Source organism: Botryllus schlosseri, chromosome 10 (genome assembly GCF_051294905.1).
Source record: "Botryllus schlosseri isolate E-star chromosome 10, Bs_hap1, whole genome shotgun sequence".
In the NCBI taxonomy this organism is placed as follows: domain Eukaryota; kingdom Metazoa; phylum Chordata; class Ascidiacea; order Stolidobranchia; family Styelidae; genus Botryllus; species Botryllus schlosseri.
In genome coordinates, this window is record NC_137245.1 from 15630437 (window position 1) to 15647060 (window position 16624).

The 16624-nt window shown below is 40.6% G+C and overlaps 3 protein-coding genes and 1 long non-coding RNA gene across 6 annotated transcripts in view; 1 reads left to right on the top strand and 3 right to left on the bottom strand.

Annotated features, from left to right (window-relative positions):
- LOC145448045 (uncharacterized) overlaps nt 1–14884 on the bottom strand; it is a 27333-nt gene extending 12449 nt beyond the window's left edge. Inside the window, exons 1-13 of one of the 3 annotated variants that reach the window (XM_080326363.1) lie at nt 14746–14884; nt 13707–13892; nt 12759–12879; nt 11028–11107; nt 10257–10316; nt 5617–5736; nt 5061–5156; nt 4011–4119; nt 3385–3426; nt 2064–2160; nt 1593–1722; nt 885–956; nt 467–637 (exon numbers count right to left, since the gene is read on the bottom strand). In XM_080326363.1, the coding sequence (XP_080182489.1) occupies nt 467–637; nt 885–956; nt 1593–1722; nt 2064–2160; nt 3385–3426; nt 4011–4119; nt 5061–5156; nt 5617–5736; nt 10257–10316; nt 11028–11107; nt 12759–12879; nt 13707–13892; nt 14746–14757 (1296 nt within the window). In that variant the 5' untranslated portion in view covers nt 14758–14884. Of the gene's footprint in view, nt 1–466; nt 638–884; nt 957–1592; nt 1723–2063; nt 2161–3384; nt 3427–4010; nt 4120–5060; nt 5157–5616; nt 5737–5825; nt 7290–10217; nt 10317–11027; nt 11108–12758; nt 12880–13706; nt 13893–14745 lie in introns of those variants that run through there. The other 2 variants (XM_080326362.1, XM_080326364.1) reach the window with 2 other exon arrangements.
- Nucleotides 1–16624, bottom strand: part of LOC145448050 (protein unc-93 homolog A-like) — a 245794-nt gene that overhangs the window by 159248 nt on the left and 69922 nt on the right. The window lies entirely within an intron of this gene.
- Nucleotides 10072–10229, top strand: LOC145448061 (uncharacterized). The gene is made up of 2 exons (XR_013917786.1): nt 10072–10117; nt 10173–10229. It is a non-coding gene; the product is annotated as an uncharacterized LOC145448061 (long non-coding RNA).
- On the bottom strand, nt 14854–16604 carry LOC145448058 (uncharacterized). Its single transcript, XM_080326387.1, has one exon. It carries the CDS (start codon nt 16602–16604, stop codon nt 15987–15989), a length of 618 nt encoding a protein of 205 aa, XP_080182513.1. The 3' UTR covers nt 14854–15986.

The window sequence follows — 16624 nt, forward strand, 5'->3', positions numbered from 1 at the left end:
TCACGTACCAGTACCAATAGACGTAATCCCAATAGTCGGGTTACTTTACTATTCTTCGAAATTACAATGAAATGTCGGTCTTTTCCGTCTGAGTCTCGAGTCATATGACTTGATTCGAGTCATGAGCAAGTCGAGTCAATACACAGATTGACTCAAGTCGATTCGAGTCATTTCCCTGTTTTCAGAAAAAGACTCGAGTCAAGTCGAGTCATCAGAATATCGTGACTCGAGTCATTACAACCCTGATACAAAGTAAATTCTTGTCTTGGACTTGGATTCAAATCTGAAATCGGAGCCAGGCTTTGGATTTTAAAATACTAAATTCACTCGACTCTGCGTTGCCAGTTTTATTGTGAATTATCAGCCACAAACCCCGTACTCTCTTGTCTCTTCCACAAAGATACTGCAATAGTCAAGACCTAACAAGCAGCGCAACATCGGCGCAATTCCGCCAAGGCTATCTTACCTTGGCCAATTCTAATTCGAGCTCGTCGTTCCGTTGTTTCAAACCGTAGCTGATTTCCGACTGGGTGTTGAGCTGCCTCTCCGATTGCTTATACTGCGCTTCCGTTTTAGCCACTTCCCTTTGCAGCTTGTGAAATTTTTCTTTGGCTTCCGCCTCCTCTGCTTTGGCGACCTGACAAAGACCAAAGCAGCTGCTGCTTTGGACACTTCGGCAATTCGGAAAACGCAATGAAAAGACCATGCAGTTCATTTATGTGAAACCCCATCAATCGAGGAAGACAAACAACCTTCTGGAGTCAGACCATAAAAGAAGATAGCACACACGTAAAACCTACGCTGAGTTATAGTTAGGAACAAGGGTGAGTTTTTCACATTGAGTGTCAATATAATTATGGAAAAAGTGCATCCCGACTACTGACCTTACACTGCCTGTCCATTTCGGCAAGTTGGGCTTTCAATTCCTGAAACTCAGCGTTTGTGATTTTCAATGTCTGAAAAAGAAAAAAATATCACACTGCAATAGAAGGGCAGTGCTGCAAGCGACGTCGCAACTTATTTTCTCAAACGTTCAGCCAAACACAACTGATTTGATCAAAGGGATCCGCCATTTTTCCGCATATACTACAACCCCATAAAGAGGTCGGTGGCTTATACATACAGACCATTAACATACTGTCATCCTTCCAAACACTTGTGTTTGCCTTTTCCCTACACATATTACATCATTATGTCTGTTAGTGTCTGTTAGTGTTGACACTAAAACTGGCCATCGTGCACACTGTAAGTTGTAATTTCACGATCGCAGAGCAAAATCTCATCTCATAATTAGGGATGAGCGCGACAATTTGAGTACTTAAACGCAAGTTGAGCATGAATCGTATTGATTTGAGACAAATTTTTCGAGAAATGAAAATACCGGTATACATCCTGACACTAAAAGTAATATTTTATCAACAAAAAATGTAGTTTCAATACTCCATTTCCACTCGAATACCTTACTTGACACGAAGCTTATTACTCGCGAAGAATTGAATCAGTAAGATTTAGCCTAGCTTTAATCATAATATTGGACACTGGAAAGTCTCAGCAGACTTTATGAATCAAAAAAACAGTGGAGCAATCACTACCTTTGAATCATCTCGGCCGTACAGCCCCGTGGCTTCCAATTCCTGAATTCTGTTTTTCAGCTCCGTTATTTCTTCCTGCTGATTCTTTTCCCTTTCCTCGGCTAGCTTGCGGTCGGTTTGCAACGCAGCCCTGAAAACATGGATCGCGATTTTGTTAATAACAAAACATCTGCCTGGCGCATCGGGGAGCTTGTACAGCATTTGTGCAGACTCTCATCAGTAGCCAGGGGCCGCTTAGTACGTGACAAAGCATTTCTACTTTTCGGAACACTCATGTAGGTTTTCCCACTATCACCACTAAATCAAGTAGTCTTGTTTTTAGACTACTACCATCTCTACTCAACAGTATTGAAGGCAAAACTAATTGCTTCTCAAACCTTGAATAGACATTATTTTGGGGTAAAATTGGGGTAAGAACTGGGTGACACAGCCCAACGCATTGCAACTGAATATATATGCAAAAATTCTCACTCCATTTCGGTGATAAGCATCTTGGATTTGGCTTGCAGCTGCTGCTGAGTTTCGGGCGACAGGTACCTTTCCGACATCACGATTGCCTGGGGTGGAGCTGTCAAAAAGAAAAGTCCCAAACACGAAATACCCTGAGGCTAGGTCATAATTTTGCAGCGCACCGCTCTCTACTGTGCTAGCAATCCTGGCCTAACCGACACTGAAAGGTAGAAGTTTATTCGTGTCAAGTACTCTCAAGAGTTCTCTTGTGCTCCAATGTTTGCTTGAGCAAACATTAATATCACTCAAGACCGGTCGGTCAACACCTCGACATGATCGCTAGTCTAATACTAATTCACAAAAATCCCTCGTTCACGATTAGCCTTCCATAAACACGATGCTGTGTGCACATTATAAGATTTGTGGTGAGCAGTAAACTTTTTAATCAAACAGATTTGGCCTAGCTTAGGGTGGTCACTGGTCATGCAAGGACATGACCCGGATTTATGCTTGACAGTGTGGCATTCTCAAACTTACATCCTGTCCTAGGTTTCTGTACAAGTCACCGCTTTTTCATGTAACGTTAAAGGTCGTTAACATTTGCAAATCCCGTCAATAACTGGCTGCTTTAAATTTGACGGTAGTTCATCTATTACATCCTACCATCATATGTAAACTAAACAATCTGTAATCGTGTGAATGGGATTATCGTTTCTCCAGGAGTGTTGTCATTGCTATAAAACGGATTAGCGATATAACCGGAGTAACTACGTTTTGTTGCAACTGGGTTGGCAGGCATTCGATATGAAGCTAGGTCCCGCATCGGATCAACATGGTGTAAATTCAAAAGCATTTATGGTCCTTCAGTGGCTCATATGGTCGATATCAGTTACGTAAGATCTTTTTTGTTCCCCTGCCATGCCAGGCCTGGCACCAGCCAGATCATGCATTTGCGATTCTCCAGTGCTCATAGGCTTACTCTGCAGAAGTTCTCAAGCGTTTGTGCTCAAGCTGGAGTGGCTTCGTTTTCAAGACCAGTTTCACGTCTGATTCGATATACTTTGAAGTTAATCTTTCGCAAATGATTTCCTCATAAACACACTCAAGGTTTCATATGCTACTTCTACTTCACGCGTACTCAGCATCTTTCGCAAATCAGTGCTTATATTCGAGTGAAAAAACACTCCTAACCTAATAGCATCAGCAAGTTTTCCGGGATTTTGCCATCACAATACGGTAGCCCGTGCCTAGTGTCTTGTCGTTGTTTACAATATAATAATCAATCGGCAGGATTCTTAATGTTTATCAAAGCAAAATCACGTGTCTAGACAACCATAGTTACCGTTTTCCGCAGCACCTTTGGCACCGTTCATTTCTTTGTACTCTGTTAAGAATAATTCAAATTTCTACCATCGCTCGCTTGACTGAGTGAAGAGTCAAGCCCATAATCAGAGGCGGTACATAACAAATAAGCCTACTATCACGGGATACTCAAGTAGCTTCTGCCTACTCGTGTGGATAGGTTTTCAGGTTACTTCCACTTCTACATGAGTATAATTATCAAAAGAACTGAGCTTAAAATAGCCACGTGTCACGGTAAGAGAATAATAACTCTATTTGTAGTGTCACCAATCATTTTGCGTTGTCGCAAAGGTGCATCTTGAAATTACAAAGTTAGACATTTCTCTGATTAACTCGGTGGTTTTTAACTTTTACTAACCTGGAGAACACTTGCACTTATCTGCAAGTCTTCTCGCAGCCCCACACATTCGTTCAGTCATAAAAACAAACGCCTACCATATTACACATCTAACTATACATCTAATACGTCACTGTCTCGAAAATTGCTACTTCTAGTTCAACTTGGTAGAAATTTACAGCATTACTTCCACTTATTGTTGAGTAGCAATGTAGTAGCAATGTCCAGGACCCAACCAGTATGTGGATGCCCGGGGGCTGATGTTGTACCTTTTAGTTCTGCCAGCAACTCTGCCTCCCTGATTCTGCCTTGCGTCTTGGACTTGTCCAGCTCCGTCGTGAGTCGTTCGATTTGTCCAGCGTAGTAATTGACAGAGTTCTGAGAATAATGATGGCGCCGTTATTTGAGCGGCAATATAGCTAATAAATACAATCGATGTGTCGTCGCGACCAGACTTTCCAAATTAGATTAGAATTAGAGCAATAAACGCGTTTTTGATCAGCACTAGTGCACATGGGCAGGACCGCCACAGTATTTCAAGGGCTCGATGTTGACAAAATAGAAATAGTGACCCCCCAACGTGAAAGTGACGCCACGAATCATACTAGTTACAGTTTCAGAAATTTTCCTTGGTGTCGTAGCGATTCTATCTCAAATCTTGCTATTTGCTGGACATCGAAGAAGGTTCAAGGCTTGAAATTTAATCTTGGATACAGTGAAAAGCAGGGTTGTAACCAAGTCACAAGTCAATCTCACTTTTATAGTTTTGACTCGAGTCACGTCGAGTCATTTTCAATTCACCACCGAGTCAAGTCCGAGTCCAGCGAGCAGAGAGTCGAGTCCGAGTCCAAGTCATTGTGTTGATTGATCAGTTTCCAGTTAAAGTCTTATTAAGCCCACCTTTTATAGCGCTGTTTGGTGATATCGAATGGTTCGCATTTATAATATACTAATTTTCATCACTTTTAGCAATATCTGGTCGCAGTTTCAAGTACCAGTACCAATAGACGAATTCCCGATAGTTTGGCTACTTTACCATTATTCGAAATCACTTGTAATGTCGGCCTTGGCCGTCTGAGTCTCGAGTCCAAGTCGAGTCAATAAACAGATTGACTTGAGTCGAGTCATTTCCGTATTTTATGAAAATGCCTCGTGTCAAGTCGAGTCATCAGAAAACCTTGACTCAAATCATTACAACCCTGATGAAAAGTATTAAAATTGATCGGTTACCACAGACCTGCCCACATTTCAAAGCGCAAACATCGATCGAAGATCTATGTCCAAAGCAAAATTGCCAATACGCAATTTCAGACCGTTACCTCCAACGCCATAATTTGAGTCTTTGCCGCCATGTCGTTAACATTCTGAGTAGGAAGGCCTCTCACTTGAGACAGAGTCTTGTTGAGTTCGGTGACCTGAAGACAAATGCATACTGTTGAAACTCGTGGGGGGTACGGAGTCCAAGAACCCTGATTAACTCTAATCCGAGATCAAAGCACACAGTATAATTGCAACTAATCCCAGATTGAGTTTGGTTCATTCCGCCCTTTGAGATGCTTACTTGACACATATAATTCAGCCACGGGATAAAATTCTGTTGTAGTTGATTATAAAATGAATGGGCCCAGGCCATGACAGGCTATCAGACAGAATGGAACAGATTATAACAGACAAGTTGGCTAGAAGCCTTCATTTACTTCAATAATTGACAAAATATTGTTAACCACAAGTCTGCACTGCGTAAGGGCCAAGTAACATTCCTCATAACCAATATTTATCAACAAAGAATACTAGCTGATATCAGCGACAATAGGCCTGTTATCAGCCATTGCAAAAAACTAATCGTCAGATTATACAATCAAATAGCAAACTCACTTCACGCTTCAACCGGTCCCGTTCTTGCATAGCCCTCGTCAAACTGTCCGCCATGCCGCCCATCTCGGACATCGCCAACTCCATTTTATTCCTGAGGTCGCTGTCTTCGCTTCGTAATTCCTAGCACGAAAAAAAAAAAGATGGCTGGAATTACAACTCAAAACCGAAGCCCATATTCTCTACAGTTGGCACACACAAATCTAGCTTACTTCGCAACGAAACGGATTCCCAATGCTGTAGACACCAGAATATTGACATCCATCCATAGTACAGCTATCAATATCCCAAATGCATGCACTAAAAAGCTATTCCAACTACAATTAAGCAACACCAGATATTCAAGAACGCAGCATCGCGTTGGCAACACAAAACTAAAAATGAGGGATAGCCACCCGCTATCTTTATTCTACTATGTTGGAATGCATGCGTGCAGTCAGTCGTAAAGACGTGTTATTATTATGGTATTTGTTGCTAAGAAACAGCATTTCTGAAAGTGGTGTGTTCGATCAAGCTGATCAATTCAAGCCTATCCGTGGCATTTAACAAATATTTCTAGCAACAGTCTCGCTAACCCATCTTAATTAACGTGTGAGCTTGTGAGGCAACCGCTCGGGGAGATTACAATTCTTAGGGATTCTTACAGGTGCCAGACTAAAATTACACTGCTGCGGCCACAAACATACCAGACAGTGAGACAGATTACTTGAAAATTACTGGAAGCCTTTAAATTTACCGTCTTTTGAGTTGGTTACTATTACTAGGGCAAGATTTTGCAACTTTTTTTTCAAATTCCGGCAGCTTCTAAAATACTCAGGAGTTATGTAGTATGATGTTTGAAGCTGTTTGGAGGAATCTTATATTGGACATTTTTGCAACTTTTCCTGATTTTTTCATGCAACTTTTTGCAACTATTTTCGATTTTTCAAGCACATTTTTGCAATTCGATTTTTCATGCAACAAACTTTTTACTGTGAATCTTTGGCACTATATCTAAATAGATCACTTTATTATTTCACTGTCGTTTAAATTTGAGGTTATTTCTGATTTGACATACATTCAGGATAGACCGCCGAAAATTGTATTTTCACGGGTCTATTTTTCGCAGGCTACTGATTTTATTGAAGTCGCTAATATTGAGTTTTGACACAGAGTATGTCACACCCTAATAATTTCAAGGAACTAGTCCATAAATGCAACTTTGTACTGCAACTTTTGTGAAAAATAAGTGCAACTTTCCACAGATTTGACTGCCACAAAAACTTGCCCTACTTATTACTTTGATTGGTGCGCTAATAATGATCGAAAAGTATCCATCTTGTAGAGCAGTGGTTCTCTCTCTCTTTTTGACCTTATGGGCCTGTAAAACTTCCAAGCAAATGTTGCGGACTTGAGAATAGCTGCAGGGTTAGTTCCAAGACAGAGCCACTTGAATAGGTTGAGTGATCACGCAATTTAACTTTGTCACTGGCCACCTCAGAATATTGCAACGTACGAAGGGGATTTATGGAAGATGATTAATCCCATAGAAAATATGCCTCACCAATGAAATGATGAAATAATACGGCCTGATTTGATGAAAAAGATCTACAGCTGTAAATTTGTACAATAGTGTGAAAAGATTTGCAAAAAAACACTACGTCAAAGTGTGCAAGTAATAGAAGTCAAACATAGGTAGGAAGACGCAACATGCAATGCTTACTGTTCTACGTGTCTACCTCCTCCGGATCTTGATTAGCAAACACAGTGTTTGGATGAAAAGCTAAAAAGATCAAACGATATACGGGTAATGAATTACACTAGGGCTACGGAGTAATCACGTCAAATGCACGAAAGGCGTATAAAAACACACGCTACATCTATCAAACAGTACACTTTCACTGGAAATGGCGAAAAGGTGCCAGAATCTGGCTGTCAAAGTAAAACATTGAACAGGCCATTGCACGGAGGAATAGATATGTGCGAACTACGGGTTTTGGTGTCATTAAAATCCAGGCCACTTCCAAGAAGCTGGAATCCAACCAGGATTTATCTAACAATATTACGCAGCCTAGGCTAAACACGACTTGTTTTGACAAACTGATCAAATGTTAGCTCATTAATGGCTGAAAATCTTCCTGCAGTGGGGTTTTTACCTTAATTATGGGTAAGAGTCCAACGGCTGCGTGTCAAAGTCGGAACAAGCTTACCGGTACGCGATTGTCCAAAGATATGACGGCTGTGCACTAATTTTGCATATTCTAGAAAATGTGGCTCTTCTTCTCTCTTAGTGAAAGCAAATATATTTCATTATTCGCAAAGTGGATCTGATCAAAATTTGAAACGGCAAATAAATTTCAATTTACAGTGTGTATTGAGTACGTTTCATATCAGTATACAGCCCTGAGCCAATCTGACACAGACAGGGCTGTGGAGTCGGAGTCGGTCGGAGTCGGAGTCGGGGTAATTTTCGCTTGATGGAGTCGGAGTCGGAGTCGTGAAATTTATAATAGCTGGAGTCGGAGTCGGTGGGAAAATACTGACTGGAGTCGGAGTCGGAGTTTGTGAGAATGACTATGACTTCGACTCCGACTCCGACTCCAACTTCTCTATCATGAAAACATTTGCTTTCAAAAAATTTTCAATATAATTTTCATGTACCACCAATCATTGTTATTATTAACCTTACAGATCAGGTGCGGCCAGCCCGTGGCACGCAGGCCAAATTTGGCACAGGAGAAGGTTAGGTGTGGCCTGCGAGGTAATTCTCGAAATTATTTATGACATCAGGTACAATTGCAAGGCCAACCAAAATTTGATTGGCATGACCGCGAAAGTTGATGATGACTAAAACAACAGTTCTGACGCATTGCCGTATAAAGGGGCCAGCATCATTTATCCCAGATCTTCGTATACGACCATAAAGTAGAATATTTCATAGATGATTTATTTGACTTGAAATTTTTTCCGGTACTTCGCATGATTCATTGTCACTAGATTTCTTGCATTCAGTATTTGAGCCCCCTTCTGAAAATAATAAATACATAATATTCACAGAATTGAGTCCAACTATTCTCAATTAGGAGATAACGTGTCGTCCAGCATGCGGCTTCGCTTGTGCACTCGCAGCGAGATCGTCGACAAAACATTTGCACAAAATGATATAGACATGTTCACTGATACCGTCTATTTCGCTATGTCTAAATGTCGAATAATCCTGTCCTTGCCAAATGAGCCCAGTAGTATACAGATGCGACCCCCAATGTATGTTAGCGACATATTTATTGATATAGCCTAATTCAGTCGTTATCTTGCAAAAAAATTTTGCGCTTCGCGCGACCATGGCCTGGTTGCGCACTGCACTGTTGCATGACATATTGTAATCAATTTAGAGCGTATTAATATAAGTCCTGTTTGCAATATAACCTAATTCGGTTGGCTCCTATCGACGACAAAAAAAGGTTATCAACATTCCAGTTGCCCGCGCAAAGGTTCATAAATCTCAGATGTCCCTTTCGCCGAAAAAGTTGCCCACCCATGATTTAGATAAAATTAGACATTAGGCCTACTTGCAAATTACAACTCAGTTACAGAGGGGAAGAAAATCGCAAGATGAGTTTTCGCGATGCAGTCAAAATTGATGCAATTTTTGGAATTATACCATGATATTGTGACGGAGCAAATGCATCGGCTGGTTTTGTAAAATTGTAAAAATGATGTAAATATGACCAAACGATGCTTCCCACTTGACAAAATTAAAAATATTTGTAGTGTATCTTAGCTGTTTGGGTCGAACAAATCATTAAGAAAGACTGCAAGTCCCAATCCTTGAATACTTGATTAAGTACATGTAGACTAGACATAGGGTATGGTCTTGACTACTTAACTAAATTCCATTTATGACCAATGCTAATTAGTAGTAAGAGTGTGTGTACTTGTAATCAGGATAGTGTGCAATGACAAAATTAGTAAGTTCAATCTCTTTATTAGTTGCTGACTCATACCCAAGAGCTACACTTGGATTTTTTTATCTACATTTACTATACAGGATTGGATATCTGCCATTTTTGGATGATTCTTACATTTCAGGATATTAGAGAGTCCATGTTATAAAAACTTGAAAAAGGAAGTGTATTTAGCAAATCTTTCTTTCATGTTAATTGCATAGTGGATAATTCGAGCTGTGCCACAATGAAACAATTTAGCATGCCACCAGTAATCATATGTTTGACCATGTTTAATGGCTGTATGATAATCATTCAACCGACAATATGGCATATAATTTTCGAAGTAAATTGGTAATAATACTGGAGTCGGAGTCGGGAGTCGGAGTCGGAGTCGGTACGTTTAAAGACCCAGGAGTCGGAGTCGGTACGTTTAAAGACTCAGGAGTCGGAGTCGGAGTCGATATATTGAAAATGTGTGGAGTCGGAGTCGGAGCCGGAGTCGGTGGTAAAATTTACCGACTCCACAGCCCTGCACAGATACCCAAACAATATTGACAACTTCATGGGATTCCTGTAAAGTGAGCATCGTTTTCTTGGCATAAATCAGGTACTAATAGACTTTATTCATGGCAGAAGCGCTACGAGATGACAGCTACAGAGTCGTGCAAATTATCTCACATGCAATTGCTTCTCAAGGTCGCTATGCTTCGTCTTCACCTTCTCCGTTACCGCCAGCTTTTCCAGAAGTCGCAAACGGGTTTCCATCAGCAGTTCAACCTTAAACATTTCAATTCCAGCAATACGTCAGAAACACATCTAAATGACTGTACCACTTTGAACTCTAGTGTTACGCCAGAAACACTTATATACCTATATTATATTGCATTGCATACCTTGAAAATTTCAAAATCAGCTTTCTACATGCATAAAATCACTTCAATTATCTTTATATCCCAAATGTAAACAGGTGGCCAAGATAATTTCAACACCTAACCTTGACCATTTAAAACAGTGTTTCTCAAACCTGGGGGGCGCTTCCCCTCTGGGGGGGGGGGCGTGAAAGCATCTGAAGGGGGCGAAGAAGCGGCAGCTGAAATTTCAATTCACGCGTGTTTCTCTATATGTTGAACGATTTTCATATTTTTGAATTCTCTCATCAACAGTCATAACCTTCCATGCCATCAAACAATCTGTTGGGGTTGCTAGCATCACCGTTGGATTTTGTGATATGAAGATAAGGGGGGCACGAAATTTTTCACTTTTATAAAGGGGAGCGTGTCTAAAAAAAGGTTGAGAACCACTGATTTAAAAGATAAGAAAAGAATGAGAAAAACCCGTGATTCATAAGTTCACAATTTACTTGTACACTGCACAGTACACAGCTACAATCCAACTTCAGCAAATTATCTGGAATTTACTATAAATACATGAAATAGGTAGAATCTGGGCCTACGATAGAATCAATCTAATTCAGGCAAGATATCTCACCTGTTCAGCCCGTGATTTGCTGACATATTCCGGCATCATTGCTTTGTGAAACAAGTTGTTGATGTGCTTCTCTTCCTCGACTGAAACAAAAGCCACAACGCTAGATTCCAACAGAGTTTACAAACGGCGGAAGCTCGGATCAGCAAAATTCAGGCATCACTTTCTAAGATGAGCCAGGTAGGCCTAACGCCGCAGAGAACAGCTTAAATTGACATTAAGTTTACCATTAATATAAAATTATTCCGATACATCTCTGTGTCTCATGTTAAATGTTTGAAAGGTGTCAATGTATGGGCTGTCGTACTACCAGGTGATCACATGAATTCATCTCATAAAAATAACATGAATCTATCATTAACTACTTTCCAAGTAACAAAACACGTCAAGTTGGATGAATGATTTCAATTGAAAATGCAATAGAATAGGGTTGCCATACGTCCGGAATTTCCCGGACATGTCCGGAATTTCACTGTTCAAACTAGCGTCCGGGAGGAATTTCTAAAATACGCCAAATGTCCGGAATTTTGAAGACTTTTCGTTAATCAGCATAAAAACAATATTTTTTGTGAATATTTATGCTGATGCATGATATTTTTCTTCGCACTGCGCGCGATTTACCATCACATTTATTGATTTTCATATGGAGACTACCCAATGTTCCCTCTAATTTTTGACGAGTCTGCGCACACTTACCTGCCCACTGCGCAGACCCTTGAAAAACAGTGCGTAACGACTAAAAAAAAGGTCATCACTTCGGATTTTTTGTGCGCAACTTAGATTTTCTGTGCGCAGAGACCGTGTCAGCACTGCGCGTTTGCGCACGTGCGCAGCTTAGAGGGAACACTGACTTCTACCGACTACCACCCTCGCAAAAACTGCAATAAAATATAAATAAAAACAACCTTCATTTACTGGAAAAAGCCTAATTGTAATCGCGATTATATGAGACCGGTATATTCCGAGAGATCGTTAAGGCCGTTTAAATGCTTTATTCAAAGATAGAGGTTCCAAACTGGGGGTCGTTTGCCTTTATTCTGGGGTTTGCGAATATGTTGAACGTAATCAGCTTCCAAAATAGCCCGTGAGTAAGTCTGGGCGAAGGTGCTGAATTCTTTCAGTAATCAGCTCGTCAAATTTTGATCTGGGCCTCGGAACATTTTCAAATTGGAGATGGAGTCGCGACCTTAAAAGGTTGGAAACCACTGGATGTGGGGTGTTTATAAAGCTTCGTGGTGCGCACAGGCATAAGGCTGATAAATAATCTTATCGGTAGGACATGAACATGACTTAACGATGTGCAATTACGCTCCCCGTATTTTCGAACTCATCATCCTCCACCAGCTCCGCCGCTAACTCTGATCATGAGGGCGGAGAGTAGTATCTATATAGTATGCAACAACCAATATTATTGACAGAATTCATTCAAATAATTTAACGACCAGATGCATATTGAAACCAGATTCATACAGGAAGCACCTCACCCCCAGAAGTTGAATCAATTGCCCTATAGTGTGGGCTCAAAACCATTGTTTATTTGGGCAGGAAGGGGCTGCAACCATGTGCCTTCGGTCCCGGTTACACAACACACAGCCACATACTCCTGAACCGGATGGTGAGCAAAGCTTTGCTAGTGTGACGTCATAACTAATTCTTAAATCCACTAGTGGGCGCTAAAGAGTGTCCGGAATTTAGGTTGCAGAAATATGGTAACCCTACAATAGAAGAACCGACCATCTCTCAGTTTAAATCCTTCCAGCTGCCGTCGTAAAGTGTCATTCTCGGCCTCAAATTCCGAGGTCAGTTGATCCCGCTCTTTGCTCAACTGTCGCACTTTTTCGACGTAACTCTGATGCTGAAAAATGTATCAGAGTTACACGCAGTAATAATCCAAATCGCGACTTACTATATGTCAAAATAAAACCTTATACCAATTCAAGGTAACATATCTGGAACAACTATGATTCGAATATGTTCTAGGAACCTCGGAAGCAATTTTCCCCTTTACACTATGTGGGACTAAATCGCAACAGTTCCGTTGCCTAACTCCAAGTTCCAGGATAGATTTAAAGCAGTTTTTAGAAGTAGAATGATAAGATACGTCCCGAAGATTGACTTGCGAGCTACCCGCGACAATTTGCATCAAACACAAAATGACTTATACATACAGCTATCAGTAAAGGTTAGTAAAGACGAAGTACTTCTACTTTTTCGGAGCACTTAATTTAATTTTGCTAACTTGAACTACTTACTCAAGTAATTATGTCTTTTAACTACTTCCACTTCATAAAAGTTTCAAGGCACAATTAATTTCACACTTTCATGTCTGTAAAAAAGATAGTATTGTGGAATGTTTGCACCCTAATTATGATTGAAATTTTCATATAGATTGGGGAGGTATCACAGTAACTCAATTTATTTATGAAAATTGAGCGTTTCCAGCGTCATTAGTCATTTTGCAACGGTCGTGAAGATGCACCATGCAATTTCTAAAGTAAAGACTAACGGATTAACCACCAAGAGACCATCATTTCCTGCTTCAATTTGAAGTTGTTTTGACATGCCTCAGAACTCGCTACTTCCACTTGTAATTGAATGTCACCGCTGATTGCTTTGGCCGCCTGTTCATTTTAATACAACAAAGCGGACCTTGATATGAAATGAAAACTACTCTATACTCACTTCCGTTACTTGTTTATCTTGCGCAGCTTTGGACTCGCCCAGCTCGCGGTTGACTTTCTTGTAAAGGAGCCAAACCAATTCCACCGGTATTTCTTTCCTGTGATCGGACGGGCCATGGTGCGGATTATCGTTGATGTCAAGTATTCCGTGGTCATGTAGGGCTTGGCAAATCTTTGAGTCCAAATCCTAAATAAGTGGACCGTTTGCCTTGTTATTTTTTACGCAGACAAATCATCTCCAGCATTTCGAATTTGATTCTGATGCTCGTTACATACGAGAGTCAATCGAAACGCTTCCAGTGAATAAAATATCGATATGAAGCTACTTTTTCATGTAAAAGAAGACCGTGTCAGGCGCAGGACTGCACATAGTGATTGGTGGGACTGGTTGGGTGGATTTGAAAAACAGGAAGTTTGCACAAAGCTACTAAGGCTGAGAGTAGAGACAACATGTTTGCATTTATCTACCAAATTTCAAAGATAGGTCACTATGTCTTTCAATATCGCAGAGAGTGAAAAGTCACTTCTTGTCACACTCTCGAAAAGAGCTTCCCGACCTGTGGGTCACGAAGCATTTCTAAATGTTACTGTTCTCTGCTCAAATGTCATAGAGGGCTGCTTTTGGTTGTTATGGAACGAAAGCAATCCTTTATTTGATACAGATCATACGATAGCAATTTTATAGGTAGAAATAAAAAAAGTTTTGGAATACAGAAGATCCTACACATGGCAGTTGCTCAAAAATAGGTGCAGGCCTCAATTTTAGGTATTTCGCGAATTTTCCGATTATGAAAATCAAGCCAATCAAGCCTAGGCTTGATCTGATAATATGTAATATGCAAGCTCAACTTTTGCATTGATAGTAAATTGCTTCAGTATAGAAGGTTTCTGTTCTTGTGAATTTGTTTTTATCCGTTTGGTTATGGCGCATTGTGGGTCATATAATGAAACTTGCATTAAGAGTGGGTCGCAAAGCACTGCTGCAGATGATCATGGAAGGCCGTTAAAAGTTATCACTAAAACTCACGGAATCCACTTACTTCCTGGTCCATATTCACAATTTTCAAGTTGACATCAACTAGACGACATTACTTCGGATAGCAAGTCACAATATTTCCATAACATATTCTCAATAACTTCCTAGCTCATCTGGAGATAGAATGTAATCAACAAAATGCTGAGGAATCAGAAATGTACATGAAATGCTGGCAAGTGTTTGATGATTCTCCATTCTATCATGGTATGGTATCGGAGAAGTTATGTAGCATCGCACGCATTGGGCATAAAGTATGATTGATACCATCATTCACGACAATTTTGTGGAAACAGATAGCCGGCAACAGCTACAAAGCTGAACCAGTTCTAGTTCTTCATCCATGACGCATATTCCAGACAGACTCTGAAGATAATGTTATGAGCCAATCTTTCTAGAGGCTAATCATGATGGTTGATAAAGGGTATAATAGAGCAGACATTATTCTGTGATATGCTGTGACCAGAATCTAGGCTAAATAATAAGTCCTGAGAGCTTGAGAGGCACGAAGTAAGAAGAGGTGTAGGCCCAATGCCAAATGCTGTTAGGACTTGGATTCATGTCATGAGGTGATTATTGAAAAATAATAATCCATTGTTGGCTTCATGAAATACGACAATATTTGATCATAAAGTAACGAACTACCACTTTAAAACAATAATTGAAAATTGAAGTTAGTATTGGCAGCCGTGTATTTAAAAGGCAGCAATGAACAGCATAATTTCAAGGGGTCGCGTCAACGCAGTTCCAATACTGCTGATATGATCTTGTTGAAGTAGAGGTACAACCAGCATTAGATACAGAATCTCTGCTGAGTTACAGAATACATTTCCCGTCTATCCTTGTCAGAATTATAACATGAAATTTGAATATTCACAACATGACATGATACTACCGCAACCATTGAATTACTCTTATCTGTTTGTTTTACAATAAATACAATTACGTCGATGAAGTTTCCAGATGAGACTCAACCGAAAAGCTTCGAATAATTTATGCTAATGTGACACAAGTTTCACACCACTAATCATTTCATCTTGTTTTGCTGAGTAAGTAGGCTACATCAGTACGTCTTCGCAAACAATCGTTAAAGTGGTTCGGTACACCTCGCCGGTTCAAGCGACAAATACAGTAAGCTTCAAGAAAAAGGAGAAAATCGTGGCGGCATCTATCACATCACACTCGAGCCTGCATAGGATTATCTCTCCAGTTTTCTTATCGCGACAATGCCTCAACAATGCATTAAAATCACTGCGTCGTTTTCTTGGCGGAAGCGAACCTTTCAGACAAACCAGCGTACATATTCCCTCCGCCTTCCACTTTTTTATACTTCGGAAAGCCCATTTCGTCACAGACAACGTTTCCTTCGTCATCAAATTCAATTTTGTCTAGGGGGGTTTTCAGAGTCGCGTATCCCAATATCGGCGCCTTAATCGTCACTTCCACCTTGTTCGTTCTTTCGCTAATTTTAATCTCGGGTCTGTACGACCCCGTGCCTACGAATACCCGATCGGGCTTCCCGTCCGCATTGACAATATTAGGGTCTATGGCTTCAGCTTTCGCCACATACACTTCATGGTCTTTGATTTGCTCTTCGGTGAGCACACCGGCTTGCTTCGCCAGTTCGTAATTTTCGTTCTTGATTTTCAAACTGGTGGTCTTTTCTAGGAACTTTTTAAACCCAAATAGCGACAGCACGATCGCAGCCAGACCTCCGACAGCGTAAATTCTCGCGTAATGAGTGTCACGATTCTTTTTCAAACGGTAAATAAATGCGCCGAGCCATCCGTAGCTTGTCTTGGGAGGCGGCAGACGGACGTTAACTTGATAAGCGGGCTTTCTCCTTGGCTCCTCATGTTGTGACATATTTAAAGGTCGTAAAATAG

Excerpts from the sequence above, each read along its gene's own strand:
- LOC145448058 (XM_080326387.1), bottom strand. The coding sequence starts at position 16,604 with ATGTCACAACATGAGGAGCCAAGGAGAAAGCCCGCTTATCAAGTTAAC.